Source organism: Belonocnema kinseyi, chromosome 1 (genome assembly GCF_010883055.1).
Source record: "Belonocnema kinseyi isolate 2016_QV_RU_SX_M_011 chromosome 1, B_treatae_v1, whole genome shotgun sequence".
NCBI lineage: Eukaryota > Metazoa > Arthropoda > Insecta > Hymenoptera > Cynipidae > Belonocnema > Belonocnema kinseyi.
The window spans coordinates 128598309-128607840 of record NC_046657.1 but is presented as its reverse complement, the minus strand read 5'-3'; the positions used below and the strand labels follow the sequence as shown (position 1 = coordinate 128607840).

The window sequence follows — 9532 nt, the reverse complement described above, 5'->3', positions numbered from 1 at the left end:
AAAAATAATTTTCAGATTTAAAAGTTTGAATTTTCTAATTTCATCCTGAATTTTGAATTGGAACAGGAAATTTTTCAAAGCAATTGTATGTATTTCTGAATTAGGTCAGAGATTTTTTGAAAAAAAATATAATTCAGATATGGGACAAGGAATTCTACAGAGTAATTAAAATTTTGAGTTAGGACATGAAAATTTGAAAAAGGAAGTATAATGAGGGTACATTATAAAAAGAATGTATATAATATATAATTAACTATATATGATATTATAATTATAACAATATTATCTCAACAGATATTAATATTAACATTAATATTAATAAGCTGTAAATGATTGACCTAGAGATTTAAACGTTTGAAGTTGAATTTCTCAATTTCACCGAGAAAATTTAAATAGCAATTAATTTTTAATCAATCATATAATAATTACATTTTTAGATAAAGATAAATAATTTTTGACAGAAAAAATTAATTTTAAACAAAGTATCTACAAAAAGTTGAATTTTTTAAGCGAAAAATATGAGTTTTCAATCAAGGAGTTAAACTTTCAACCAAATAGTTAAATTTTCAACCATAATTAAAAAACCTTGTTAAAAAAACGTATTTTTTTACAAAGTATTTCAACTCTTAGTGAAATAATCGACTTTTAAACCCAAGAATATGTACAGTTGATATTGTAACCAAACAATTGCATTTTTGACCAAAAATGATACATTTTCAACCAAAAAGATTTAGTTTCTACTAAACAAGGTCAATTTACAACAAAATACATGAACTTTCAACGAAATTATTTAATTTTAAAAACAATAAGAGTATTTCCACCCAAAAATTATTATTTTAATGTTTAACAATATAGTTGTATTTACAACAGAACGAATATACAACCAAAAAATATTTATAGTACTCGTAGATAATTCAACCGAAAAATGTAATTTTTAATCAAAAGTATAAATTTTCCATAAAACAATTTAATTTCTACAAAGAAAGACGAATTTTTAACAAAACACATGATTTCTTAACCAGAAATGGTATTGATTGTCAGTTTCAAAAATGTATTTTCAAAGAAAGAGATGAACCTTCGAATAAAAAAAAAATAAAAATTTTAAAAAAAGTAGTTAAACTTTTCATAGAAAAAAGGACTTTTTTTACAAAATAGTTACATTTTCAACAAAATAAATCATTTTTCAATCAAATAATTGAGTTTTTATCCAAACGAGATGAATTCCAAAGTCGCTAATTTCTTTTATTTCTTTCAATTGCGGATCAAGATATAAATAAGACTATTATAATATAATATAATTATAAAATTATCATTAATAATATATGTATATATTTATATACATATAATAGTATTAATATTTATATAATTTATATTTTATACTTGAAATAACATAAACTCAAAATATACGTATATAAAGAGGCGCGCGAAGTATTCGAATCATGAGAATCGCCAGCCCAGTATCGAAAACTGGAAATATTAAAATGCTAATCTCTTGATTTTATTTCAAAGCCGATAGAGATATAAATAGAACCGCCGAAGTGTTCCGACCGGCAATCGTGCAGATTCGAGTTTTCAAATTCAGATGAGGAGAAATAGGTTGCGCGCGCAACCCAGTCATTTATATCGTCTCCTACTATATTCACACGGGCGTAACCCTGTCATAGCATTGGACCACATCTCGTTTCAGATCTGGGATCACTGAATCGACATGTGGCTCAACGAGTTTTGCCTGTGTGCGTGAGTGTCGAAATACGTCTACTGGCCTGAGCATGGAAATAGCTACCCAAAATAAGCCGCAGTGGCGCCACTACACTAATAGTTGCGCTTCCTATAAAACTGTTTATTCTCACTTTCTCTCTGCATGCACGTGTACTGTGAATAATCATTCAAAGATTAATGTTATTTTTTTATTCATCCAGTGTATACTGATCAAGGCACTGGCAGCTTAGGAAAGCCGGATGATACAAAACAAATGGAAGTAAAAGAAGAAGTTTCAGCAACTGCGGAAAGTAGAACGAATGTAGTTGAAATTGCGGAAACCTCAGAAAAAAATAAGGTAAGCCTTATTCCATGCGTGATTTTATTTCGAAAAATTAGAATAATCATCAGTATTATTATAATTATTTCTTTTGATTTCAGACACTCAGCAACGTAGCTGAACAGGACAAAGATTGGTCGCACTGGAAACCTATAATGCTGAAAACGCAGAAAATGTCTTCATTGTGGATGCAGTCAAATTCCTCATCATCTTCAGCATCAAATCCAGTAGAAGTCGATGTCCCACCGTCAGCAGCAACACTTTCAAATACGAAGCAAGCGAAAGAGCTTCAACATTTGGACGAGATTGTTGCCAAAAGGTTTAGGAAAAATCCGTGCAATAATAGTTGTGCTAAATATTTTAGAAGTAATAAGGCCTTAATTCAAGCTAAAATTGATTATATCAATACTTTGAAAAAAGAGATGGTAGAAAAAGCTGCTTTGGAGAAGGAAATTCTTAAACATACGTTGATTGAGACAAAACTCAAAATTCAGATTTTGCGAAAGCAGTTAGAAAATGGAAAGTAGATAACGTAAAAATAGTTTAAGCTTACAAGAAAATATTGTACGCTAGTTCATAATATTCTTTTTTCTAGGCGCAAGTACAATACGTGGCTGTGCAATAATGCATTGAAATAATTTTAAATAATTTAAAATTTTTTAAAAATCGAGATTCAGGGGCAGACGAAGCTCAATTTAAGCGGAAGATAATTTCGCTTGCTTGGCACCCCCATTTGGCGCCCCCGCTTATCGCTCTCAGAGCCCTGCGACCGCAGGAGGAGCAGGCAGTCGCCTTAATCTGGCCCTGTTGAGATTTGATTGAACTCTGCGTTGAACCCTCCTGTTTTTATATTTTTGGAAGTTGTAGGTAAATATTAATTGTGAATTTACCTCTCACTAAAAAAATATTAATGAAGACTTTTTCGCCCAAAGATATCGTAATTTGAGTGACGTGATGCGGCGCAACCTGCTTTATCTCATGTGATTTTGATAATTTTGCAGAAATCATTGGAGCTTTCAATGCTTCTTGTGTGGCAATATAATTTATTTATAACAAATTGTATTTAAGGAAATAAAGAGACGAAAAATCAAACATGACGCCATTTCATTTGTACATGTTCAAAGTGATTCAATATTAAAATTAGTAATATTATTTAAAGGGGAATGTTCCCAAAGACTTCCGCACAGGCGCGGATCCAGAGGGGAGCCTTCCCAACTTTCGTCTAAACAAAATCAGGCATCGCTCTGAAAGTTTGAGAAATGAAAGAGGAGGTAATAAAGTTCATGTCTCTGCTTTGTTCCGGTGGAAAATTTGAGAAAAAAATTTTTTTGAAGAAAATACCAGTGGAAGTTTTCTTTCCCAACTTACGTCCACACGAAATGAGATATCGTGTTGAAAATTTGGCACGATAAATAAAATGCATGCAAGAATGTGTCTCTGGTCCTAAATAATTAGAATATTGAAAAAAGTTTTTTTTTTTTAAATTACCATTTTGGAGAAATACCGTCCGTGCTGCCGTCAAACCTTGCAAGCAATTTGCAATGTTGTCAATGGGCTAGTTATGAGGTTTATATTTATCGAAGTGTGGCAAAACAACAAAAATCGCTCACGAAAATTATGCACAAATAATGCAAAAACTAATTTTTGCACTTGAAATGCAAATAAACATATTTGGTCTGACATACTTATCAGTCTGGTATCAGCTGTGTAATAGACTACCGTCAGAGAAAGTTTAAAGTCAAACTTCTGCTGTAAAACCTAAATGTGTCCGTCGATAATCATTAGTTGCATAAATAAACTTTTTTCTTCCTCCAACTCTTTGCAAGGCCACAAACGATCCTTTAATATTTATTAAGATTTCCCGAAAAAAATTTCCGCGTTATTTAAACTTTCATTTTTCAATATGGGTGAAAAAATATTGATCTTAGTGCTGACTTGATCAGCTGTTATACTCATCACGTGGCCTTAAAGTTTATTATATATAATACTGGAAAGCGAATTTCCTCCTTGAATATGGTTATAGAGAAAACATCAATTCTCAGCGTGTATTTTTTAAATGTAGCGCCCATTTTATATCATGTTGTTACGTACAGATACTCTGGGAACGTGTATCAATGTTACAATGTATTTCCAGCACTTGCGCTGTCACTCTTGCGTCGTATCCACATGCGGCAAAAGAGCCTGGCAGCCAATGTAGATTCCCAACCATGTAATTCTCGCAGCCAATCAGGGTCTCGAATTCTCTCATAGATGTATGAGACATCATTTTATTGTGAACAACCATTTAAGTTGAACAGGGAGCGAACTCAGCTGATTGCGATATTTGCGAGGTTACGTTTTACAACAACCAATAATGGAAAATATTTTATTTCTGTATTCCGGCTATTTTAAGCCGACTTTAGTTTTTTGAAGATAATTTTTTTCAAGATTCTTCATTCTTGGCTTCGTTATGAAAAGACAAATGTTTGCCGTGATGATACCAAAGGTTCAAGCTGATGCCAAGAACTGAAGAAATGCGAAAATCAACTAGTGATTGCATACATTAAAAAAAATAAGACTTAAAAATCAGAAGATTGTGCTTATAAAAAATGGAAAAATGTCAGAATTATTTAACTATATATTGTTTTTATTGATTCTTCCATGAAAAATTGTTAAGACGCCAAGCACGAAAAATGTCTTATCATTCGAGAAGAAAGAAATTGGGTTCTGAAATATCATGATTCAGGGTGACCGCTGGATCGGGAAACTGGGAAATGATCGGGAATTATTTTAGACCGGAAAGTGATAGTGCGTTTTTTCTTTGACCGGGAATTTTACAAGTGTTTAGAAGAAAAACCTATCCAATCACTTGAAATATCAAGAATTTTATATTACAATATATATTTAATACAATTTAAAATAAGTTTGATTTCAACTTTTTTTTAAACGCTAAGCGTAATTGTTAACTTTTTCAATCTTGAAATCATTAAGTTTACAATGTATAATTCTAAAATCTTTTACCATAACAATTTTCCATTTTCATTTTTCAGGGTACGTTTTCCATTTAAAGAATTTTAAAGTGCAGTTTTGGAGGCTTACTTAATAAAAGATGAAAAGCTTTTGCGATTGAAATTTTTTGACAAAAAACGTTTTAAGTTGATCAACCGTAAATATAAATTCATTAATGATTTTTTAAATTGAACTGTAGTTTGTGTATTCGAAATTGAACAATAATTTAATGATATTATAGGGCGAATCTAAATCAGTTAAAATTAAACAATTTACAGATTTTGACGTTAAAAATTGAACTACTTCAATTTAAAGGCCTTAGTAGTTAATCAAACGTAAAATTTCGACAGTAACTTTATAAACATTCTGTTTCAGTAGAAAATATACCATTTTTAACTTTTTCAATTGAAACCTTTTTAATTAAGAAAAAGAGCAATTTTTTAATAGTCAGCAATATTGAGTGCTTATCTAAAATGGAATATTAAAATCTAAACAATTCGAAACTAATTTGTTTGAAACAGAAAGCCTTGAATCTTTAAAATTTCAGAGAGCTAAACTCAAACTTAGAACGTCACAATGTTAATTTTGTTGTTCTGTTAAAAAAATTTATTTATAAGTGAAAATAACAGATTCATTTTGATTCATTTAGAAAAAATTCGAGTAAGTGGAGGAAATACTTCTAATTTTTTTATTAAAATTGTGAACCTTTTAAGGATTATGAAAGGGTTTAATATAGTAAAAAAATTGTCTTAGGATTCCTGGTAAAATTCAAAATGATTTTTAGATTTCGAAAAATTAATTTCAGCAGAATATTTAGGAATATTTCAAAACAATAGCAAATATTTATAAATAAATAACAACTCAGTAACAACTGTTTTAGGATTCCTGGTAAAATTCAAAATAATTTTTTATTTTGAAAAATTAAATTCAAGAGAATATTTAAAAAGGTTTTTAGAAATTTCCAAAACTGTAAAAATAATAATGTAAAGATTCCAAAACATTTAAAAGAAAACGTAGATTTTTAATGATTTTAATACAAAATTTGGTAGGTTTTTAGGCATTTTAAAAGATTTCGAGATCACGAATTTTTTTTGAAGGTACCTTGTAATTATTTAAAGTGATTTTTTAGTAAGAAAGTATACTTTTATAAAATGTTTTAAAAGATTTAAAGTAAAAAAAATTCTATGTTTAAGTAAAAATTGAACAACTATTCATTTGCAACGAGTCAAAGTGAAAATAATTTAACTTCTAATTTAAAAAGTCTTTGATAAAAAATTTTAATTTTTCAGTTTTTAGTGTTCTTAACTTAAAATTGCTTGAGATGATATAATTTTTTTAAATTCATAAACTTGTTGATTTATTCTTCAATTTACGATATTGAAAATGATAGCGCTCATTTATTAATAATACAAGTTTTTATTTGTTAAAACGATTTTCTCATACAAATAATTTTTTAAGGAAAGAAGAATTTGTTTTAAAATTGACAGAAAAATGAAAAACTGCGAATCATGGAATGAATGATTACTTATCGAAAGATTATTTGATTAATTGCTTTTCGTCCTGAAACCTTTCAAAATTCTTAATAAGCTTCTACATTTTCCCGAAATTTTCAGTCTTACATACTTTGAAATTCTTGTAAATTTTTGACTACTTTCAAATATTTTCAGAATTTCGAAATATCTTTTACGATTGTTCGAATTTGTGTGTCTATCGCCTTAAAAACTCCAACATTATTTTTTTACAAAATAAAAGTTTAATTAACAAAAATTAAAACAGTGTCTTTTAAATCCCTTTAAATGTTTTTTAGTCAAATTTTTTTCTCTTCAAAACTTCTAGATATCTGTTGATCGTACTCCAATTTTTCCTACAGCTTTGTTATCTTGTAAAATTGTAAATTTTTTGTTTTAAAATCTTCCGAACTCTTTTTAGAAAATTCAGAAGTTAGCAAGAACTCTGGCAATTGTGCCGTTTTCGAGATATTCGCAATTAATTATTTTTTTTATAAACGTTACATTAAAAATTTAAAAATTTGTTTTATTTCTTCCTAGACAAGCTCATGAAAAACAATAGTTTTTTTTATCATGATATCAACTAAAAAATGTCAATTTTGAACGAACAAAAATAGAAAATGTACAATGTAAGTTAAAGAAAAGGTAATTTATAACAAACAGAAAAACAGGTTTTCAACAAAATACGTAAATAATAAATAGTTGCATTTTTACCCGAAAAAGATTTAAAAATCAAGACATAATAATGAATAATGTTTATGATTGAACAATTTTCAGTTGTAAATCCTGAAAATAGAATTGTTCGCAAAAAGTTAAAAATTGTATACCGTTCAATATTTTGCAAGCTTTCAGTAACTGTTTTGTTCAAGATTAAAATATTTTCTAGAAAATTGACTTTTTGTTTAAAATTCGTATTTTTGTGTTGAGAAGTCAACTAAAACCTTTTTGGATGAAAATTCAACACTTTTTTTTTCAAAATTTGTCTGTTTGATTCAAAAGTTTACCTGTTTTAGTAGAATTTTTTATTTTTTTAAATTAAAAAATGAATTTGTTTGGTTCAAAATTGAACAATCTTTTTAAAAGTCATAGTTTTTGGCCAAAAAGTTGACTATTCAGCAGAAAAATAATTTATTATTTATAATTTTTATTTTTCTTAGTTAAAAATGAATTTGTTTCGTTCAAAATTAAAAAATCTCTTTAAAAGTCATAGTTTTTGGCCTAAAAGTTGACTATTCAGCAGAGAATTAACTTATTGTTTACAATTCTTATTTTGGTATTGAAAAGTGAACTGGAATCTTTTTTGGATGCATTTTTTCTTTTACAATTCATCTCATTTTAAAAAAACTGCATCCTTCTTAAATAAAAAGCAACTGTTAGATTGAAAATTCAACTCTTGTTTGAAAATTATTTTTTTAATTTTAAAATTCACCTGTTTCAGCAGAAATGACATCTTTCTTTGATTAAAATACAACTATTTCTTCGAAAATTCAACAATTTTATTTAAAATTAATAGTTTTTGCTTGAAAATTCTACTCTTTTGTTGAAAATGTTACTATTACGTAGAAAATTTACTTTTTGTTTAAATTTAATATTTGGTGTTGAAAATAGAACAGAAATCCGTTCTGGATCATAATTCCACTATGTTAAAAAAAAATCTTTTAATTAAAAATTCATACATTTTTAAGAGAAATTCAATCTTTTTGGGGTAAAAATACAACTCTTTGGTTGGAACTTAAACTATATTGTTAAAAAGTTATACTTTTCGGTTAAAAATTCTACAGTTTTGTTGAGAATTTAACTATTTCGGCGAAAATTTACATTTGTTTAAAATTTATATTTTGATGTTGAAAAATCAACTGAAATTTTTTATGAATGAAAGTTCGGATGTTAAAAAAATTGTCTTTTTTATTAAAAATTTATCTATTTTAGTACAAATTTTATCTTGGACGAAAACGCAACTTTTCAAAAAATTATCGGTTTTATTGAAAATCCATCTGCCTTAGTAAAAATGTCATCTTTCTTGGATAAAAATGCAACTACTTGATAGAGAATTCAATCATTTTGATCAAAATTCAAACTTTTTGATTGAACAAATTCGTGTTTTTTTTATTGCAAGCATCAATTTTCTTTGTAAAAACTTATTTTTGTTTACAAAATTCATATATTGGTCTTGAAAACTCAAGAGGAAGTTATTTTGAATAGAAATTCAACTAATTTTTATTTATTATTTTTTTTACTAATAATTCATCTGCTTTAATATAAATTTAATATTTTTTGGATGAAAATGCTTCTATTTGGCAGAGAATCCAACAATTTGGTTGAAAAGTTATTCTTTTTGGTTGAAAATTCATCCTTTTGGATTGAAAATTCAATTTCTTGTAGAAACTTATTTATTATTTAAAAATTCATATTTTCAGCGTGAAAAGTCAACTGAAATCTTATGTAACCAAAACGTCCAATATCTTTTTGTAAATGCAATATTTTGTTTAAAAATTATTTTTCTTTGCTTGAATATTCCACTTTTTCGTTTGGAAGATATGGATGAGTTTGCTAAGAAATAATTTTGTTAAGAGTTAAATTTTTGGTTGAAAGTTTGTACTATTTTTTTAAAAATTAATCTTTCTAAATTGAAAATTCAACTACTTCGGTAAATTTTAAACTAGATTGTGAATGATTTATTTTTTGACTGAAGGCTTTGTCTTTAGTTAAAAATTTTACTCATTAGCGGAAAAGCATTTTTTTTGTTAAAATTTATTTTTTGACTGAAAATTTAACTTTTATATTTTTTTAGGATTGATCTTTTTTAGTTGAAAATTCTCCTTTTTTGGTAAAAAAAAAATGATTTTCTAGGATCGAAATTTCATGTTTTTTGTTTAAAAAATGCATCAGTCTCGTGGAAATTTAATTTTTGGCTGAAAAGTACTATTTTTGGTTTGTCAATACAATTTTTGTAAAAAAAATTCGTCTTATGGCTGAAAGTTTTAACAAGTTATAAAAA

The 9532-nt window shown here is 27.3% G+C and overlaps 1 protein-coding gene across 1 annotated transcript in view; it reads left to right on the top strand.

Annotated features, from left to right (window-relative positions):
* The window catches only part of LOC117169435, a 16440-nt gene extending 13314 nt beyond the window's left edge, over positions 1 to 3126 (top strand). The window contains exons 4-5 of the mRNA XM_033355814.1: positions 1920 to 2056; positions 2140 to 3126. Of these exons, the coding sequence (XP_033211705.1) occupies positions 1920 to 2056; positions 2140 to 2565 (563 nt within the window). The 3' untranslated portion in view covers positions 2566 to 3126. The remainder of the gene's footprint in view (positions 1 to 1919; positions 2057 to 2139) is intronic.
* Positions 3127 to 9532: the final 6406 nt, after the last annotated feature.